General features: G+C 35.8%; 1 protein-coding gene across 1 annotated transcript in view; it reads left to right on the forward strand.

Moving 5' to 3' along the window:
* LOC142144631 (regulator of microtubule dynamics protein 2-like) overlaps positions 1-16,452 on the forward strand; it is a 59,295-nt gene extending 42,843 nt beyond the window's left edge. Inside the window, exons 8-11 of the mRNA XM_075203728.1 lie at positions 935-1,033; positions 3,516-3,569; positions 3,686-3,766; positions 16,014-16,452. Of these exons, the coding sequence (XP_075059829.1) occupies positions 935-1,033; positions 3,516-3,569; positions 3,686-3,766; positions 16,014-16,067 (288 nt within the window). The 3' untranslated portion in view covers positions 16,068-16,452. The remainder of the gene's footprint in view (positions 1-934; positions 1,034-3,515; positions 3,570-3,685; positions 3,767-16,013) is intronic.
* Positions 16,453-23,394: the final 6,942 nt, after the last annotated feature.

Here is a 23,394-nt window from a genome sequence, read left to right on the forward strand (position 1 = left end):
CGTCAAATGCATGAAGCTGCGATTTTGCAAATAGTCGCTAAGTCGCCAGAACAAATGGAGTGGTTCTTAGTGGCAGCATGCACATGGGCACAAGTAGTGCCACAAATATGTGCTTTAAATGTATCCACATCAGAAAATATTATGTGTTGCCAAAAAGTAATATCACCCCACTGTTTGACCTAATAATATAATAAAGTAAACAACTTACCATTACATATAATCATACCGAAATTTGGGCCACTAATTTACTAATAAAATAATCATGCACCATAAAATAATTAATAATCAATTTTGCCCCTCTCAACATAATTAAAACTTGCATTGTGCCTCCTGTTATGTTAAGAATGGCTGGATATCTCTAACAACATGCTGTTGGGGCTATCTAGCCAATCAGTAACAGGTTTAAAAAAATGCAGCGATTTCTCTATTGAAATTCTAGCGGTTTTGTAGAAAGTTTGACTAAATCGCTGTCGGGGTGTTTTAAAATTACCACACATTGCCGGAGATTGAATTTGGAACTTTCAAAATCACAGTTTAATACATATGGTGACTTTGGACATAAAATCGCCAGTGATCTTGAGCGATTTGAAATTGATAAAAAATTCACACTTTGATGCATTTATCCCCAGAACTGCTAAACCAATTTATTTGAGGGCAGCTTTCATTAAAACTGTTAATAGAAGATGAGCCACAAACTAATATGGAGAAAACTCCATATTGCCTACAAACTCCACTTTGCTATGCATTTTTTGGACTTCAGGAAAGCTGCTAAACACCAAAATGACTAAATGTTCGATTCATACATTACTAACAACTGTTATGTCCTCTCTTTATAAGTAAAAGCACAAAACGTATTTAACACAGTACTAAGTAATGTAGCAGCACCCTATGTGTAAAAACATGCAGAAAATATAATGGTTCTCTCTCTTCTCAGGTTTCTCAATTGTCCTGGATTGAGAGAAAAGTTGCGGCTACTCTTTTTGGAAATCCTCCCACTGCAACAGTACATGAAGCCTTGCAGAATTTCCTTAAGGCAAATATTTAATCTTTCTTTTTTTTTTTTTCTTTTTTTTTTTTAATGGAATGATCACATCTGTTTACTGGTGTTATTTTTTTATATAAATAAATGACATCAATACTATTAGCAAAAGGGAACAATCATTTATTTGGTGTCCGTGACAGGAGAACATTAACAGGAATGCAGGATAGTAATTCTCAACTGCTATATAAATGTCTTGACAACACACAGTACGTAAGTACAGTTATGTAATGCTTTCTATACTCTTACAGCACACTTTGTTTCCCGAACAGACTGGAAACTCACTATTAGGACAGATAGCTTACACTGATCGTTTCCACAGCCCGGCTTACGATGTTTAAACTTTTAAAGATGTTGTCCAGTTTAGGGGTATCCCACCCTTTTCTCACCTGCCAGCAGTGCCCACCCCTATTACCTGAAGCCAGGAGTATTATTGCACTGTGAGCGTAGCAGAGTATGAGTATCCAATCTATCCTATTTGAGAAAAATACAGGTGCTCTGTACAGCTCCATTGGAGAGGACTGCTCTGTGCGCCCACAGTGGTCTACTCCCTGATTCTGGTAACAATGGGGCAGGAGAAGAGCCCCACCCTACTTGTTCATGTGGTTTGGTTAGAGAGACTGGCAGTTGTCCAAGACTAGATATCCCTTTTATGTAAGTGACGAGCAAGATTCTTATTTTTTTCCTTTTTTGGTAACGATTGCGTTTGACATGCAGTGTCACTGGTGTTTTACAGTAGCCACTGTGATTAAGTGCCCTAAGTTATTTATTTGTGGATTATATTATGACATAAGGTGTATACATATATTTTTATGCTATGAGTGATTGTGTTTCTAAGTAACTGAATGGAAACAATATAAACATTGTGATTTTTTATTTTAGATCACTTGACATTTGGAGTGAATGTTTTGTAAGAGGCATCATCATTGTTACTAAACCTATGTACCAATAAATGTCTTCCCTTTTTTTAATTTAACACTGAGATCACATGTTCTAGCAGCAAGTATCACAGTGCTTCATAGCCATGACAGTGCAGTTGGGAAAATCTCTCCATTTTTCCATAGAGTCACGATATTTCCTCAATTTACTTTGCTTTCTAAATGTTATCTTGTAGTTATGTTGTTGTTCTGTAGTTGTTCCTTACATGCATACGAAAAGGTGAGATGGTTGTTGCCACATGCTGAAAAGTTTAGAAATTGTTTTTGACTGCCTTTTTCTTTTGACCTGTCAGCCTTTTATAATAATAATGCCTAATAACTTCCTAGTGAAGTGGGCAGATGCGGGATTTTGCCACACATTCCGGGAGATTTGGCAAGTATGACTTATTAGGATTACAAGCTTTATTTTCTCCAAAGCAACATATCAGACAAAAAACACTAGTATAATCTTGGTCAATAAAAACAGCTGGTTGAAATGAATTACAGTTATTTAGTGTTTGTAAAAAGCAGAGTATAGTCGATCTGTGTTCCCCCAACTGTTCTATGGGTTGCCAAAGCCTGCTATAAATTAAGTCAAGAGCAAGCAGACAGTATTTCCATTCAGCATGGTGTTATGAACCAGCATGCTTTTTTAGTTTCGAGATGGGACATATCAAATTATTGGACAGTAAATTCTTTTCAAGAAATGTTAATGTTTATTTACAACAAAAACATAGGTTGAGAATATTAATATATGAATTTGCACTGGCTATGAAAGTCGTCCCTTTGTATAAACAAACAAACAAACCCACCACAAATAATGAATAATAATATACTGTTACTTAGTTTCAACACGATTCAGTGGGTGTTGTTTTTCTATAGATTGTTTGTTTGATTCATTTTCATGTTTCAGTTGAATTGTATTGTGTTTTATTTATTTAAGTCAGTCGGCTGGATTTATTTTAAAAAATTTTTTTAAAAAAAAACATGATTTGGGATGGAAATTAATCCTGTTTTCAAGTTTATATTCTAATATTTATTTTGTTTAGTTGTAACTGGAGCAGTAGTTATCCAAAGTTGATTTATCCAACGTATCCCAGATAGTTTTGGCTGAAACCACCTGCCAAACAGCATTATGTATGTGGAAATTACATGAAGCTCAAAATAAGATAATTATATGTAAACGATTACTCCATCTCCATTTTTTGATCACAGTAGATTATTCTCATTTGTGCCCCTTTATTGTTTATGATTGGCTGTATGCAAGTATTTAACTTCAAAGTGATGAAATCCTCAATCACACGTTCCTATTTTCAGGATCAATGAAACCCAGTCACCTGAAAACCAGACGGGTCACCCCAAACCCTGATCCTGGTGAAAATGAGACAGGTGCCAGGCCTAGAGCCAGATTTTTCTTGTAGACATTTTGCCCGAGTTTTGTGTTTTGGTGCATCTGAAATCATAAAAGAAAAGCTAATGTTCAAGCAATCTTATTTTTAAGACAATTTGTTACCTTGTACTTGCATTATTTTTTTTATCTTTTGCTCATTATATTAAAGGCTGAAGAGATCCATCAAGGTTACTCCAAATACAACTATGTGTTTCTGGCAAAGGTAATAAGAACGTTTTGTTCAAGATCAGCTATTACCATAAATACAGTATAATTTAGACATCTGCGGTTTATACGGCATAGGCACTTTTCATTGTTGTGTTGTATGTTTCTCCCCAGTGCTATAAAGATCTTGGACAGAATCCTGTTGCTTTGAAATACTGTGATGATGCATCAGCAATGCCATCCGTTACTAAAGAGGTGAGGGCTGTAAATAATATGCAGTGTAAACTTATTGTATGAGCACGGTTCACTTAACAAATGATATGAGTGAAAAGGTCAGTCTTTGCACTGATTGAAAAGATCGCTATGTTCTTTTGGTTTGCTCTTTTTGGCTAGTGGACCTGAATATTTTAATTTAAAACATAGCTTTTTCATTTTATTTTGTACTATCCTTTTGCATCCAGAACAGAAATACAGCATGGAGTATCTAATTTAATGTTATCTGCTGACCATCTTCGAATTTAGCTTAACACCTTAGTGTGCTATATCTGTAATAGGGATTGGCTGAATATGTTTTGGTTTAGTTTGTTTTTTTCAAAAAGTTTTATTTAAGAAGTTCAAACAATTACAATGCAGTAATTACTAGAATACTATGTTCTCCCCGTGTTTTTGTGGCTTTCGCCCGGATGCTCTGGTTTCATCCCACAGTCCAAAAACATTCTAGTAGGTTAATTGGCTGCCATGAAATCGACCTTAAGTCTCTTTCAGTGTGTGTGTGTGTGTGTGTGTGTGTGTGTGTATATTAGGTCATTTAGATCATACATGCCAACTCTCCCGGAATGTCCGGGAGACTCCCGAATTTCGGTTCGGTCTCACAGACTCCCGGGAGAGCTGGTGATTCTCCCGCATCTGCCCACTTAAATAAATTTTGAGCCGGAATGTACGGGCGGAGGGGGCAGGGCTTCACAAATCGCGCCATTTTGGGCCCACCCCCAGTGATGTAATGCTTGTTTGGGGTCTTTATACACTGTAAAAAGACCCAAAACAGGCATTACATCACCGGGGGCGGGGCCAAAATGATCCGAATCGCGAAGCCCCACCCCCTCCGCCTATACACCCCTCCTGCCCTCCAGGATCTCCCTGACCCAGCCAACATAAGGTTGGCAAGTATGATTAAGACTGTAAGCTCCAGTGGAGCAGGAACTGATGAGTGAGTTCTCTGTACAGCGCTGCGGAATTAGTGGCGCTATATAAATAGCTGCTGATGAAATAGGAGCATGAGCAATTCTCCAAACTATCGTTCATGATCTCAATGGTAGGACGTAAGAAATCTAATCCTCCAGAGACACCTGTCTTTGTACTTTAGTTTGTGTGACAGTGGCAAAAAGTAGGAAAAAAGAGCACCGTAGAAATGAACATATTAAATATATCCATCAGAAATACATAACATCGATGTGTAAACTTATTTTTCTGAATAAAATATTGGTGGCCATCCATTAACTATTGTGGTTCTTTAAAAAAAACAGCTGTTAGAAAACGAATGGATATATGTATATATACTAAATGTTCATGCCAAACACATTGCAGTAACCTCATTTTGGCATGTTATAAGACAGTACTTGTTTTATTACTCAGCAGAGTTGAGTCAGACCTGAAATGAATTTGTGTTTGTGGTTAAATACTCGCCTTCTAAACATGTTTGCTATATATGTATGTGTTTGTTTATAGAAATATTATGTATTATCTATTCTAAGTTTGTTTTTATCAACTAGCTCTTAATAGCTTCTATATTTTTTTTATTAACCTGATAGCTGGTATTTTACATTGTATGTTTTAAATATAATACAAGTTTATAGCCTAGAATTGGTTTTGTGAAAGAACAAGTTATCAAATTATCTCAAAATTATCTCAAAAGCAAAATGGCAGCGGGAGTGGGACGCATGTTACCTATTCTCCAGCAAAAATTCTGTGTATTAATCCTTTGTTGCAAAATGTCTACACCACAAAGACAGAGATGCGATCCCTAAGCTGGCAAGGCACATTAAAGTTTGGAATTCAGTAAGTGACTTTGCAATAGATGTACAAAAAGTAATTCACATGTCATCCAAATGAAAAGGAGATTTGGGGACCTACAACTCCCTTATTTAATGCTGGAAAGTATGGGGTTTGAATTACAAGATTAAAGAAAAACACTAGTGCTGGGACAGATTAGGAAGTTTAATTCTGAAATAACATGCCTAGTTGAAAGGCACCTCGTGGGTAGTAAAGTTATGACACTAAAGAGGCCCCTGGATGGTTTGGTATTATTCATTCACCAAGTTCAAGAGTTTCAATTGGGAAACAGGTCCATCTTGATCCATATGGTTGATTTGTGTTTGTTCATGCATTTGTTGGCTCCTCTCTTCTTATACTTCTGCCAGTATTTATACCTCCCCTTTCAATAGTGTGACTCCTTAAGAAGTGTACTGCCTGTATGACACTGTCAGAGGGCACACCAGTGATTTTTATGTGAGATTTTAATGATGTTATGAATCTGGTTGGCGTAGGGACACTTAAATTTATCATGAGATGGGATGAATGACGTTTGTACAATCAGATTTCCACACCTTAAACAAATATTCCTGCCACAACATGATGCGTCATACTTTATACAGTATTGATTTGGCCCTAGTCTCTTGTAGATTAGTTATTTTTGTTAAAGAGGTGGACTCCATGTCCAGAGGTATATTGGATCACTCTCTCTGTTGATACTCAGTTACCTTGGCTCCTTATAGGGGGAGATTGATTCTGAAAACATAATCTGTTCTGGCTATGACTGATGGGTGAGGGCTCAGAGCCAGGGCCGCCATCAGGGGGGTACAGGGGGTACTGTTGTACCGGGCCCGGGCTCACCAGGGGGCCCGGTACAACAGTGCAACACATACTTACCTGGGGGCCCACTGTCTTGCAGTCTGCTCTCCGCTACTCTGTCTTCAGCCTGGCTGTCACCGTGACAGCCAGGCACCAGGATGCGATCGTAGGGGTGGAGGAATCAATCCCCCCGCGATCATGTGATCTGCCTGTGACAGGGGGGGCGCTCATCAAGGGGGGGGGCCTGGGGGCCGCTCATCGGGAGGGGGGGCCCCATAATTTCTGAAGGCGGCCCTGCTCAGAGCTGATAGGATTGTGTGAAGGATATTTTGATAATGTACAGATGGTGATGCCACATATGCTTGCGATGGTCTTAAAGTTTCCCCGGGCACTCTTATCTCTTGGGTGCTGAGCCTTGAAATAAATTCCAGACAAAAGGAAACTTAATTTGAACACATTTGCTGTGTTTTGGACTATGCATAATGTTCCTTCCCTGGCTTCATGTTGGAAGCTTTAATTATCTTAATTCCAAAATCTAACAAAGCCCTACTTTATCCTGAATCATACTATTTGCTAGCTGCATATGTTAAAATACTAGAAAATGTTTTGGCCACCAGGCTAAAACAAGAAATAGCTCACATTGTCCTGTGTATCCAGATGGAATTTATTCTGGGTAAATTAAAAACTTCTAATCTCAGGATATATATGCACAGATGGCACCTGACATGATGAGGTAGTGTTAGTGTCTCTTGGTGCCTTCAAGGCCTTTGATTCAGTGCATACATTTTTTTTTAATGTCTTGAATGGTTTTGGAATAGGCCCCAAGTTCAGTTGGTTAAATTTGGTTTGCTCTGCTCCAGTAGTCAGAATACATATCAGTGGGTATGGTACTAGTCCCTTCATCTTGGACAGGGAGACTAAGCAAGTTTGCCCACTGTCTCCTGTGCTGTTTGCCCTTGCTATTGAACCTCTTGTCTATTAGATCACATCTAAATATACAAGGTATTGCGACGGGTGAAAGCGCCGTTACTATTGCTCTTATGTGGATGAAATGCTGCTTTTTTTGCCAGATGTAGGAGACCTTTTTGATAACCTTCTGCGTGTTGGTGATTTAGAATGTATGTCTAAGCTCAAAATTAAGTACAGCATGTTTCCCATCAAGTGAGGGAAAAAGGGGCACAACAACCTCTGAAATGGACGCATCATTTTATAAGGTACCCAGATATTTAAATTTTTATGTTATTTTTTACTTAATATTGAAGCGGTTGATTATCTTAAAACAAAAATCCATACACTGAAAGCTTCCTCTCACCATGCCTGGAAGGGTAAATCTAATTTATATGATAGTACAGCCCAATTCTAATACCCACTATTAAATACATATATATTCCTGGTCTAGTCTTTAGAAAAATTAATACATATATGTCCTCTTTGGTTTGTGGTAAAATAAGGGTGAGAATTAAACTTAGCGCAGTTTGTAGAACTAAAGCCATGGGTGCACTTACCAATCTGAAATTATATTGCTCATCTGCACAATTAGTATGTCTGAAAGAGTTAGTTTGTGAGACTCCGGACTTGTGGAAATCCTTGAGACATTTCCTTAGTGAGCAGACAGGTCCTCGCACAATCCCTTAGAAATCCTGCTAGGAGGAAAAGTGACAAGGAATGTCGCCCCACTCATTAAACAAGCTGTATTGGTTTGGGATCTGGTGCATAACATTAAGGAGGGGACAGGTTTAGCCCCAGACACCCCTGTATGGAATAATGGGAAATTAAGATAGTTGGCAAGATTTTTTAAAGATGTGATTGGTTCTAAGTATGGCTTTGCTTCAATTGGTCAGTTGCACTCCAATATTGAAGATTCTTTTACCTGCAATTAAGACATGCTCTAGTACACAGTTTGGTGGTGTTGCTCATATTTAGTAGTGCAGATTTTAAAATAACCCTTCGAAAACTGTAAATTAGTTTCTACGTTGTATGCTTTACATGTTACCCAAAGCTGCATTTGATTATAACATTGATAGCATTAAGGCAAAAATGTGAGACAGGTCTTGGCCAGGTACCAGATGTGCAGTGGGACTATATCCTGGGTTGCACTAGAGAAGCTTCTACTTCTGTTCAGTTTCAGACTGTCCCATATGTGTTATGGGAGTTGTTTTGTATATGTCGAGGTAGGAGTTAGAAGATTTTGGCTATCTGTAGGAGAATATATCCGTACATTGGGGGTAGTAGATAGTCCTTGAATGACTCCAGGATTATGTATATTTGGCTTATAAAAACTTGTGTGGGCACACATGTAGCAATATGTGTTTAATGTGTTGGGACTGGCCAAAGTCATTATAGCCAAAATTTAAATGGCAGGAGAAAATACACGTTTTCATAAATCGGTGGCCTTCGTTACAGTCGCTGTTTAATTACGTAGATCGTGATTTTACCAGCAGACTGTTAGATGTATTTCAATGATGTCATTTGTACAGTGTGCAGACACAATTTCCAGAATTGTCTTTTATAACTTGCCAAAATTATGATATTGAATAGCCATGTCATAGTAAATGCATCATTCAAGTCAAACTGTTCATGTATTCAGCTTGATGAGATAGTAAACACTAACACTAACCTCTCGCATAACCAGATGTTATAATTTCGTACTTTAGGGTATTTTTAGTTGGGGTTCTTTCATTTAAAAGAACTGATTTAAAAAATGTGTTTGCGAAGACAAGAATAAATCGGTTTACTGTGTTTCCTGTCCACTGTCTACAAGTTAAAATGAAATAACCTGAACCCATGTTTACATACTTTATTCCCAGCTGTAGCTAGAACAGAACTATTCATGAATGCTGACTGAAAAAGTATTTCCACTGACCAAGACCATATTCAGTAGGCTTCATTCTCATGAATATTAATTAGTTCAGTCCACAGAATAGCCACTATACTGAGATTACATAACATGTTCTCTTAATACCTTGTTACTTAAGAAAAAAATAAATATTCAAGAAATGTTTTCTTAATATTGACACTTCAAAATACTTGACTGTCACAGCTGTAATATTTTGTGTTTATGTATTAAAATTAAGCATTCGGAAATATTGCATTTATATCACCTTTCTTCCTAAGACTGAAACCCAAGTAAATATGGCATTATGCTAGGCTTACTAATGTGTACACGCATAGCCTCAGGGAATACTTTAGAGTGCCACTGCACAGTTGTTAGCGTACAAGCAGTTTGACCGTAGCCATGAGAAAACAACTAATTATTTTTTAAATCCTGTAATTTTTATTTGAAATAATTGCATACTATAACGGACAAAAATTACCTTTTCCCCCTGTTTGTTATTAAAGAACATGCGTGCTGGAATAATATGATTATCAGCAGAGCAGCATGTTAAATTGTTAACTTATTTTACTGGTAATAAACTTGTTCAAACATATCTGCATAGCATTCAGAACTGATGCGTTAAGCTTATGTTTGTTATTAACAAGTAAGTCACACTGTTCTAATTTCCATTCATAGATTCTTGAATTTTTAATCTAAACAAGTAGTTAATGATGATGTTTGTTACTATATGCCAAGTCTTCGTGGGTGGTGGTGAATTTTGTGCCCATGTAATATGGCAGGATCTGTTTAAAACCTTTTAACTTTTAAATCCGGGCTTGAAGGCATGAGGATTTCAAATGTTCTTGTTTGAAATCATTGTTTAGGGTTGACAAAATCATTAATTCAAAGCAATGAATATATATAAAATTTAGGGTAACATTAAAAATCAAATCAATTAATATTTCTTCTTGCATACACGTCAAATGGGGTAAAGTTCTTTCTTTCCTATATTAAAATTTCCCAGGAAAGCTTTAAAGGGGCATTAAAATTAAAGAGAGGACAGAAAGAATAGAGCTTTATTTACTGGATGAATTGTGGAAATTCAATGGTACCTGCAAGTATGGCCATGTTGGAGGAGGACAAAGAGCATTTGCCATAGGTCCCAATACTTTGGGGTCCCTATTCCCTTCGTTCAACTTATACTTTGAAATATATTTATTAGTTATTATGCAAATAAATAAGGGAGGCAGAATAAGGTTACAGAAAATTAAGGAGGGAGTTAAAGGAGGAGTTACACAAAAATGAAATACCTAGGATACATCTCAAATATTAAATTTAAAACAACAGAATGATCTGTTTTATAATTACTTAAGTAATTGCATTTTTGTTGTGACTTGATTTTTTTCATAGAGATATGTAATAAATAATACAATTTGAAAGGGGTTATGTTGAAGCTAATCATAATCTGTGCTTACACTTTAAAAGGTGAAAGGGGAGGTATATCGAAAAATGGGCAAGTCAAATTTTAATACTTTTAATAAACTTAAGTCATATAAGCTTTTAGAATGATATTTAAATATTAATCTGATGTGCATGAGCCATAGGGACCACATTTTGACAAATTTAGTATAATTACACTGGTCAAAAATGATTTTGTTATATGGCTAATTTTGACTGATTCTTAAGTATTTTTTGGTGCTAATTCATGAAAATAAGATCAGAATGTGTCCTAATGGCTCCACTTTTTTTGTAACAGATATAGTTGTTTTTGAAAAAAAATTAACATTTTGCTCAAAACAGTCTGCTTCTTATTTTTTAAAAATTATTTTTTTGCTTCAAGCTTTTTAAAATGAGCAAAAAATCATGATAAATGCATTCGCTATTTCCTATTAATCATTTATTTATGTCCAAACAGACAATAAAGTAGAGGAATCAGCTGTGTATGACTAATTCTGTTTAAATCTCTATTGTAAATGTGGAGGAGCGAATCAATCTGCTTTTAGTTTGTTTGCTAACCCCTGAGAAACTGTACCTTCCACCATTGCATAATAAACTTGGTTTAGTGAAGAATTTTGTAAAAAGGATGGATTGTAATGGCCAAGGTTTTCTTTTCCTAAAGAGGTGGTTTCCTAGACGAAATGATGCAATAATCAAAGGGGATATTTGTTGGACCACAAATTAAGATATTGAAGCTTGAATGAGTGTGAGGCAGCTGCATGGGGCTCATTTATGAGAAACTTTGTGAGAAAATTTCCTGGAAGGCTGAGAACTGGTTAATGAACTTCTTGAAAATTACAGAGCACTGGTTGCAATATGTTTCTGAAAATCCATTTTTTGTATTTACATTTCGACATTTTCCCAAGCAATATTGGATATGTAAGTGATGAACATGGTGAACGCTTCCACCAGGCAATATCAACGATGGAAACACGCTACCAAGGAAAATGGAACCCAAAAAATAATATAAGAAGCACCCTATCAGATCAGTTTCACATAAAAGTCAAAATGTTATTGCCCAGTGTTAACTTTTAAAATACTTGTAACTGATTCTAAATTATATATCTGCCAAGTTTATTAATCACTTTTATTAAAGTTTGTCTATATACCTTTCCAATATGAAGTAATTAATAAGCTTGTAGAATTAACAAGTTCTGAGAGTTAGTTCGGTGTATTTGTTATGGGATGACGGAGAAGAGAGAAAGGACATGTTGGTAAAATGATACTTGTAATATCTTTTATGAGCCGATGTACCTCATCCCAAAATGTCACAATTTTTGGCCAGTTTCCCCAAATGTGAGTCAGGATGCCCTTTTCCTTGCACCCTCTCCAACATCTGTCACAGTTGTTTGAGCTAATTTCATGTAATCAACTAGGGACTAAATAGCATCTATAGAATATTTTAAACATGTTTTCCTGCGTTTTTACACAGATGGAGCTTTTGTTGATTCTTTTTCTTATTTTCTCCGATTCATTTGGTTCTAGAGTATCTCCCATGACTTTCTCTTATTTGATTTCATTCTTATCTTTCGGGGATTGGCTATGTGCGATAATTAATTTATAGAATTTTGATATTTGTCCTCTTGAAGATGTTGTGTGTTTAGTAAATGCTTTTAATGGGGAAATTTAGTTACAGTATTGGGCAGTTTATTTGAGATAAATGTTTACTTTGTAAGTATTGATAGACAATTCTTATAAAGACAATTCTGGGAGGACGTTCAAAGGCGCTCTATCTGTTAAAAATGTAATGTTCTGGAAAGTCCAAGGCTTAAAAGTTTTATGCGATTGACCAGGGAGGAATGCAGGATTATTCCAAACTGGAACTAATCAGTATTGTTCAGATAGTAAATTGTATCCCCTTGTGCCATAATCCCAAATTGTTAGTGAAAATTTGTTGGAGGGATTTGTTTGAAGGATGGTCTATGCTTATGGGAAATCTATAACAAAGAATAAGGAAAGAAGAGGTTAGCCTCAATATTGACTCAGAGTCTAGTACTAGTATTAGCATGAATTAAGACCAATTGCGATAGATGGCGACATAGCATTACCAAACATCCAAAACTATTAACGCTCCTACAGTACTTTGTTTTTGCATAATATTAGAGGAAACCCTGGGCTTCTTGCCTGACAACATTCATTTTTAAATATCTCGTCATGTCTGTTGCTGCTATTTGGTGGACATGTTGAGAATATCTGTCACTGCTTAACAACAGCTTTAACCATGGAAACATTAATTTCAGTCTGAAGTTGGTTGCCATAATTACATATGTTAATAAGGATTATCAGATATTCACAACATGTCTACCGAGTGCCAGCAACAGCCATGTCTTTAAATTCCAACTGCAGAGTTTGGATAGAAGTTCTAAGTCACATATCAACGGTTATAGTAGTGTGACACACAGCTTAGTGATTTTATTAGACAAAATGTCAATGGGAAAAAAACATCCTTTCCCGTTTTCTCAGGAGATGGTGCAGCAGGAAGAGAGGTAGTCAGACTAGACTGCTTGGTAATTCTGTCTCCATAACTTTTCCCTGCAGTGCTATTGCCATGTTGCTTAGCAGGAAGTGCTACTAGTTCTGAAGTAGAGCATAAAGGCCGTAGTGTAGAGAGCGAGTGCTGCCATTAGTTTACTGACCATATGTTATACTGATACCTTTCCCAGACAGGGGAGGTGTTTTTTTCTGCATTACCTTTCTATTTTTTGTGCACCCCTGCTTACAAATCAGATATACAAAGTCAGAGTAATTCTTCCAGCATAAAGATATGTAATTTCTAATAGTATATGTACATTAGTGTTAAATAGTAAATATATAATATTAAACAGTGTAACTACAAAGCAACAGGAGACTGCATATTTCCTCTATAACAAATAATCTATGACTGTCACTACATTTGTTTCAAACAACATATCAGTTTGGAACATCAGTAAAATAATATTTATGTGAAAACCAGATACATGTGTCGTCGTTTGGTCTGGGATACATCACAACATAATAGTCTTAGAAATAGATAGCGTTTAGGTTCTCATAATCAGGCACCTTTTTAATGGAAATGAGCTCTGTATGTACACTAACGGCTTTGAGACCGATTATAGCAATCTGGCCATGATGATATGTGTGAGAGAACTTTCTGTGGTTACCCTATGTATTGAATGAAAGAAGTATTGTCTATTGACACTGTAAGCGCTAGGCTGATATGTGAATTAAACATTCTATATAGGACCTTGCTTCTGCCATATTGTTTAGTAGCATAACAGATAAATAGCATCATGACTGATGCAAATGGACAATTATGAGTAAGTTATATAATATCAAGGTCTGCTGTGATAAACAACTGTGGATAGTATATCATATCCTGTGTACTAACGGGTATCATACCTCTAATAATAAATTGGTTTTAATTCTGAGTGTGAAATAACAATGATGGTATATTGGAATAAAAAATAGAAAGACCATTTTGATTTTATTCTGATCACAAGTTATTAACACAATTCACTCAACACAATATGCAGAAGTTTAAAATATTTAACAAAGCTTAAATGTATGATGTTGGAATAATTAACTAAAAAACAAATATGACATATAATAAAGGTGCCAAAATAGTGTAGCATTGTCTGTATAACATGCAAGTAAAATGTGTGTCCCAAGTGAATAAATATTCAACACTTTTCTGTACATGATGATCCTGAAGTCTTGTGTGTCCCAATGTCCCGGTGCCTCAAAAAATAATAAACAAAGACAACCACAATCAAAACTTAGTGTAGTACTTAAATGAAACACATATTGGTGTCAAATAGTGTATAATTATGTGAAATAAATAAAAATATATATGTAAGTTATCTGGTGACATTACTTGAAGTCCTTATTCCGTTCTCAGGTTCATTTCCAATCTGTGCAGCCAGTACACACAAGGAAGTGCTCTTGTCCACACTCCTTTGTAAAACCTGTTTATACCTGACACTCCTTCCGAGACTTTAAGGAAGGCAGACGCCTGTTATATAGAGGAAGTGTTTCTATAGCTTCTCTTGTGTTATTTACATTAATCATTGATGCATAGAAAAGTGGAGTAAAGTGCCTCTATCACTCCATTGCTTTGGCAGTACGTATCAATTATCCTGAGGTGCACCACCCAAACTGAAAGATAGACACTATAGAAAATATAGGCGTGAGTGAGTTAAAATAATTTACTTTGGTGTGGATTGTCAACCATTTTGTCCAACTAAGCCATACTTGCCAACATTTGGTAAGTTCCTTCCGGGAGATCCCAGGCAGGGGGGCGTGGTTGGTGGGTGGGAGGGGCGGAGCGCGGTAATTCGCTCATGTTGGCTCCACCCCCTGCGACAAAATGCCGATTTTTGTCGCGGGGCAGGGCCAAAATGACGCGAATCGCGTCATTTTGAGGAGCAGATGCCATATGTGGGATATTTGCCTGCTCTCCCGAGAAACCTACCCGAATTTTGGGAGTCCCGGACATTCCGGGAGAGTTGGCAAGTATGAACTAAGCACTGGCTGAACCTTGCATTAGGTCACCCAGCTCTCTTTATATGTTGCACATTAGCAGGTACTGAAAGTAGCGTGTCTGAACTATCTGAATGATCTGTGCACAATAACATGCAGCACCCACCTTTGACTTCTGCCGCCTGTCCTTGATATTTACCCAAGCAGAACAACTCTAGTCAGGTGGAAATGTTCAGACAAACAAGTACTTGTTCCTGTCTAGCTCAGTATCTGTTAGATCTAGTTTTACATAAGCCAAAAATATGAGCTGTGGCAGAATATCCTTTTCTTTTGGGTGGCAAATGTCTCTGATTGTTCAGTGACAGTATGACAGCCAAAAAAAACTTCTTTTGTTGTCATACTTATCACTTGTCAACCACATTTATTGTAGTCAATATATAATGTGAATATCAATTTCCAAGTATTTCAAATGTAATTTAATCATATTCATTACAGAGTGTCTAAAATATCTGTCTCTTTGTACTACCATTGTATTTACAGCAAGGAGTAACATAGATCTATCAAGACTGTCAAAAGAATTGAAACCAATATTCTGAAGTTTACTTATAACCTGATTATTTATTATGGGTTCTTGTTTTTGTTTTTCTGCTATTTGGCAGTTCGTCCATTTAATTTAAAATTCTGAATGTTTATTATGGCGTTGTTAATTTTGCTTTCTTAGCATTGTTTAAATGCTTGTAATCTGTTTGCATGTCCTACTATGAGCTTTATAGGAATGTATATGGGTTTAATCAAATGTTCGCCATCAAATATGCCTTGAAATATTCAGGACACAAGCCATTTTGCACATCAATAATTTAATTTTTTTTTATTTTTTTTTAAAAGGATATGGATGCCCAGAAAGATTTGGAAGCCTTAATTGCATCCCTGAAGCAGTAATAAGAACACATTCCAACTAACAATTAACTTTACTGGTGATGAGATAAACTGTGAATATATTGCGCAAATAAAAATTTGTGGACAAAATATTATTTTTATTATATTGCAAATAACCATTCCCATATTCACAAAAATAATTATGAGGCGCGATTTTCAAATGACAATTATCTTAAACTATGATATAAAAGTTACTTTGTAGAGATCTTAGGTCTAAGTAATGTGATGATGCCTGCATGTATACAATATTACCTCCAAGATTTTACTTTGAAATAAGTGTGTATATACTAGTATATTTTATGAAGAAAGAAAATAAGGAAAATGTTCTATATAAGCAATAATTAGAGCTTGTATTGAAACTAGCACAATAAAAATATTTTGGTTTAAACCGTGAAAGAATGTTTTTCATACAAAATGTTGATTTGTGCTAGATGTGGAACGTATTTATTCTGAGGAAACAAGTCCTTGTTAGAAAATTAAAAGGTCAATCTGGATCTGACATCCTTATACTAATATTGGTATCTTATCACTCTTGGAAAAAGCGATCAGTAGACCAAGAGCTTAATGCTATACAAAAAACGGGGACTCATATGAAACAAACATGTTAGAAATATATGTAAAATTCATACTTTAATCCATAACATAATAATAATAATAATAATAATAATAATAATAATAATAATAATAAAAACACATTTATCCCAAAAAAAAACATGAGTGCCATGAATATATTTGGGGGAAAAAGTTATTCATAACTTGGTAGTATCCAGTAGATTGATTTTCGTACGCATAATTATATCACAGTGGCAATTTTAACAACATAACTGATCTAAGAACTTTATGAACATGATTATAAATAATCATATATACTACTAAGGTATGAATAAGCAGGAATAGTTCTGACACTTTAGGAAAGACAATAACATGACATCATGACATTCAAGATGGACAAAATCTATTAGGAATTCCATAAAGCATTGGTTGATACATTGCACTCTATAGGACTCATTTAGAGTTGGGATTAATTACTAGGAGGTGCAGTTTTTCACCTTGGTAAAACCATGTTGCAGTGTTACTGGTAACAATATGAAATGTGCTGACAGATTTAGGGTCTGAGTCATTAAGGAGAGCAAAGCATAAAAAAGGAGTAACTTTGCACCAGGGCAAAACAATGTTGCTTTGGAGGGTAGGTAAATTTAAAACGTAGGGACAGATTTACACTTTGGATGGGGTATGTCCTAGATCAACTTTAAATTTCAATGTAAAACTAAAGCTGTCAAGTATTTGTGTGCTACATGACAAAACAGCCAGCATTTAACTTATGTGCAAAATAATAAACTAATTTGCACCTCTTGCATTGTAACATGGTTTGTACTGGAGAACATTTACTCCTTTTTTTTTTTAGCTTGCTTTGCTTAATGACTCAGGCCCTTAGAGTTTGGAGGAGGTTCATTCTAAATTGCACTATAAAAATAAAGCTGGCCCAATATTTCTGTGCTAAATGTGTATTATCTCTGCATGCAAAATTATACGTTTGCATCTATACAGACATAAGGCAAGTTTGCACCATTATGCTGGATTTGCTCCTAACTCTAATGCTCAATATAAGGACAATTAAACAGTTTATAAAGTGTCAGACCACATACATAATACATCTAACGCGTACTGGCCTGCAGACCACACTCCCGGTTCCCATCCATTAGCCCAGTAAAAGTCGGGTGTGGGGCTTGAAGCAAATCGAAGCGATTTATGTCATCAAGAGGTTAGAAAAACTTGGATTGTTCACACTGGGGAATAAAGGTGTCTTAATATGTATAAATAGATTAAAGGTCAATGCAAAGATTTAGAAAAAAAAGTGACAAAAAGTGCATTCTAGTGTAGTAACTAAATTCAAACTTAAAACATACAAAGTGCAAAATGTCCAGACCAAGTGCAATAATAAAGTAGGACTAATTGGTGTGATTGACTTGTCTGCTGACACATAGAAAAGAGTAAAATCAATTCCAACTCTGTTATTAATATATAATATAATATATTTCCAAAAAGAAAGTACAAAACAAGTCCACAGTTTACTATTTGAAACGGTTACAAATATTTTACAGATGATGTGAATGATTCATATTTTTTCATGTGAGGGGAAAACCTGATTAATAATGTGACATTAAATAATCAAATGGATCCATAAGAAAAATAATCTAGCGCTTTGTGTAAGGTGCAACTTGTGTTTTTTGTACATTATATTTTTGTACGCTTCACAGAAAATAATTTGCTTCATGGCTACTAATATGCTACCTAAATATTACCAGATTAATTGCTTAAACTTACACTACCACCTACGGATGGAGCGGAGCATGATACCTCCGACATCTCCCCGCAGCAACTTTTCTATGGGTTCGGTGATTAGTCTTACAGCCCTGGCTGACATCAGAGTTGTATTTATGCCTTGATATTTCAGCGTTTTGCTTTTGTGTATATGTGTGTGTGTGTGTGTGTGTATATATATATATATATATATATATATATATATATATATATATATATATACATATCCTGACAATACTACTCTATGTTGTGCTCTGTTTTTTGCATTGTCCATTACTTGACCAACTGGGAGGAACAATCTATGAAGAGGATCTTCCTTCTCTGATTAAACGACCTACCAATACCTCATGGTACGCATGATATTACATCCATTTACGCTATACAAGTGATAATACACATTGAGGCGCCCTGCCTGTCTTCTGTTACAGTGTCTCCATTTTCCGGATTAACCATCTGGCTACAGGGTATCGTGGCTGCCGCTCATACTTGAGCTATCTACACATCTGGAACTTTTCTGCTTATTATACTGCATTATTGTGACTACGTTGTGGTTGTGAGCGCCATTCTATATCTGTTTGTTTGTTGTTTATCCTTTATGGTTATTTGATATAGGCTGCTTAATACCCACGTTTTCCAAATAGATTAGGACAATGTGGAAATCAACTAATAGAATCAATCAGAGAAAGGATTGCAGTCAAAAAATCTTTGATGATAATATTGAGAACATTAATAAGAACGATGAGCTTGATCAATTGTTTTGGGACATTGAAAAACTGTTGGTTAAGGAAACAAAAGCATGGTGGGACATTAAATGTCTACAGTCCTACCTTGAGGTCAATAGGATTCCTCTGGGTCTTAGACTTAATAAAACACCCACGTTTGGACAGGAAAACCATACCTTCATCAAGGAATGGGATAATATATTACATGACTGTTCATTGAAATTGATCAAGTTAATCATACTTGAAAAATCTAATATTTTTAAGGATGTTGAAAAAGAATTAGAAGCCAAAGTACTCATTTTACAACCATTTAGGGAAAATGAAAATTTTAAAGCCAATGAGGTTGTATTAAATAAAAAATTAGATGGGATTGAAGCGGAGGTGATTAGAACTAAAGAGCGTAAATTCCAGAGAGATAAAAGAGATTACGCACAGGCTAAAATAAAAAAATGGTCTAAATCTAAAACTAATCATAAATCCTCATATGGTGAATTATCCCAAAGAGCTTCCACTAACAAATGGAACAAGGTTCCAGTGGGAAGGGGAACTATGTCATCTAGTCCCAAATCTAATAAACAAGTTCATTTTGAACCCCAACTCAGGAATATGTACTCAACTCTTTCAGTATCTGAAAGTGAGACGGATGATTTTTTATCTCCGGGTCCTTCCAAACGGGAAAGGCTGCTACATTACATGACCCATTTCAAGGAAAATACAAGGGTAGCCTCCCCCCTAAAAAGGAGATATATAGACGACAAGGTAGAAGAGGGGGAGTCCAGAATTCACAAAAAAAGATTCTTGTGACCTCTAGCAATGAGTTAAGAAAAAAGGGCATTTTTAATTTGTCAGAACACCAACTGTCGAAGCCTGAAATATCTGTTTTAAATAAGGGTCTTTCTTTTGCTCCTACTAGTCATCTTAACAAATTCCAGGTATACATAGACGTACATAAATTTGTTCGCAAATTGACTCTAAAAAGACACTTTGCAAGGAAGGACATGACCAGCCTTAAAAACTATGAGGAAAACCATAATTTATCGTCAAAATCAGGTATGAGATTGACTTCTAAGTTTTACCCCTTAGAATCTAAGAGTAACTATATACATATTTTTCAGGATCTAGTTATCCAAGATCTATGTCGTACCGATCATAAGAAAAAGGGATATGGGAACCTGACCCAGTATGAGAAACAGGCTTTGGAAAAATTACAGTCTAATAATAACATTGTCATTAAACAGGCCGATAAGGGAGGGGGCACTGTTATTTTAAATAAATCAGACTATGTGGCTGAGGCCAATAGATTATTGGGGGACCATCTTTCTTACCAAAAATTGGAAAGGGATCCAACCACTGATTATATCTCTGATATACGGGAGCTATTCTCAAAAGGGCTCCACGATAACACCTTGACTAAGGAGGCGTTCCAGTTTTTATTTACATCTTGTCCTGTTACCCCAACCTTTTACTATCTCCCTAAAATCCATAAGGACTTGTTGAAGCCACCAGGGAGACCGATAATCTCGGGCATTGATTCCCTTACTTGTAATTCGTCTAAATATATAGACTTTTTTCTTAGAAAATATGTTAGTTCTTTGAATTCATACCTCAAGGATACGACGAGTATCTTACAGATACTACAAGATTTCGTGTGGGACAGTAGTTATCATTGGGTTACTATTGACGTACAATCCCTCTATACTTCCATACAACATGAGAAGGGTATTGAATCCTGCAGAGAGTTTTTAAGTCAGGATAGCTCTATTACAGTAGAACACAGAGATTTTCTGTGTGATCTTATTTATTTTATTCTTTCTCATAATTATTTTAATTTTCTAGATACGTTTTATCTTCAAACATGGGGTACAGCCATGGGTACCACTTTTGCACCCAGCTTCGCCAATCTTCATATGGGGAGCTGGGAAGCTAAATATATATATATCAACCTAATCCTTTTTCAGATAAAATTAAGTTGTATAAACGGTATATCGACGACATTCTACTTATCTGGAATGGTACTCGCGATGAATTTGAGGAGTTCCTCGAGTATATTGGTAGGAATGATTATAATCTTAAGTTCACAGCCAACATAAGTAATATACAAGTGGAATATCTGGATCTTGTTTTAACATCAAACGATACACAAGTGATTACCAAAAATTATATTAAGCCTGTCGACACAAACAGCTATCTACACTTTAATAGCTGTCATCAGAGAAGATGGAAGGGGAGTATTCCGTTTTCTCAGTTTAATAGGATAAAAAGAAATTGTAGTCACAATAATGATTTTGAGCAACAACTCAGTATTTATGTTGATCGTTTTAAAGAAAGGGGATACCCACAACAGGTTCTTAATGAGGCTACTGAGAAAATTAATAAGAAGGATAGGATTGAAACTTTGAGATATATAAATCAGAGAAAGGTGAAATCATACCGTTTATTACGGAATTTAACAGTGGAGAACATTTGGTTAGGTCAACTGTAAGAAAACATTTTACAGAGAGATCCGATTCTCTCCACAATACTCCCGGATAAACCATTTTTAATTTTTCGGAAAAATCGTAGTTTGAAGGAATTGATAGCTCCAAGTCTACTCTCAAATAATAAAACTACCCAGAGATCCTCTAGTTTTATACCTGATAGGATAGGATCGGTGAAGTGTACTCATTGTAATATATGTCAGTACATGAATCCAGCGGTAACCTTTTTTTACAATCATGACAACAGCAGAAAATTTAATGTCAAACAGCGGATGGATTGTTTAACAACTTCCGTTGTTTATATGTTGGAATGCTCATGTAAATTGAAGTACGTTGGTAAGACCAAACGACTTCTAAAATTACCAATTCAGGAGCATATCCGTAACATTAAAAACGGAGTTCAAAGCCATTCAGTTTCTAGACATTTTGCGTTAAACCATAATAGGGATCCAAAACATCTTAAATTTATGGCTCTGGAAAGAGTAGTTCTCAATTCAAGGGGAGGAGATTTACAGCGCAAACTTTCTCAACGAGAAATGTTTTGGATTTTTCAATTAGGTACTATGACTCCATCTGGACTCAATGAGAATTACGAGTTGGCCCCTTTCTTATAGTTTGGAGGTTTGGGTTCCATGATATTTATTGTATATTTTTAAACATTTTTTCATACTGTTATCCATTGTGGTGCAGTCTGGTGATTTATATTCTAGGTTGGGGTTGCACTCTGTCTGTAATATAGAATGTAATGATTCCTAAGCAGTGGTGATTTACTATATACTAATAAGATACAATAGAGAGTACGTATGTGTGCATCCCCTCCCTCCTCTTTTCCCTTTTCCCTCTTCTTTGGCAATGTGTCTTTGTTATATAATCAAGCCATCAATGGTTTTCTGATTTAAACCCAGGTCATGCAGTAGGGTTTCCTTGGCAAACATATGATGTTTGAGCTTTTTTAATCTAAGGTACAATTATAGTCTTGGGTCCAATAATAGGATGCATATTTTATGGGTGGTAGTAGTTCTAGTAACTCTATCGCTCTTACTAGATATTATTATTCAAGGGTCAGAGATATAGTTATAAGGTGTCAATCTATAGCATTAGGATATAATCTCTGCTAGTGCTTAGTCAGGTTGATCACATATACTAAGCAGTGATTTTGGTATCTGTATCTGGTATATTATCACCAGGTTTTAGTTTAGTTATAACGGTTATGGGTTGACCTACTATTTGGTAGATCTGATCAGTATGTATGTGTGTGTGTATGTGCATGCATATATGTGTGTTTTTTATATATTGTATATGTATATTGTGTATAATTGTTTTTAATGTTTTTATATAGATGTTATGCCATGAGTTCTCTGGCGCTATGGGAATTATGCAGCGTGTGCGATCATATTCCCTAATTACATAATTTTGCTGATGAGATGAGAGTAAATATCTTGATACATCATTATTGTCTTATAAGGGGCATATATGTGGCTCCATCTGAATATTATATTATATATACGGAATTACAGCACTGATCCGTCCAGTGAGATCAATAAAGTTGTTCTGACGCATGCGCGGTGAGTGGCGGCATCCGCGCATGCGCCAAGATGGCGTCTGGGCTCTATTTAAAGCCGGTAATTCAGCGGTATTTGTATCTGCTATTTCTCGCTCCTGATGAAGTCCCGTTTTACCGGGACGAAACGCGTTGAGCCTACTACCTTAGCATCTATCTGCACTCCCTGATGTAAGTGCATATATTTATTTTTTAATAAGGCGCTATTGTACTATTTACACCTCCTTTCTTGTCATTATTGCTGCCAA

Source organism: Mixophyes fleayi, chromosome 3, assembly GCF_038048845.1.
Source record: "Mixophyes fleayi isolate aMixFle1 chromosome 3, aMixFle1.hap1, whole genome shotgun sequence".
In the NCBI taxonomy this organism is placed as follows: domain Eukaryota; kingdom Metazoa; phylum Chordata; class Amphibia; order Anura; family Limnodynastidae; genus Mixophyes; species Mixophyes fleayi.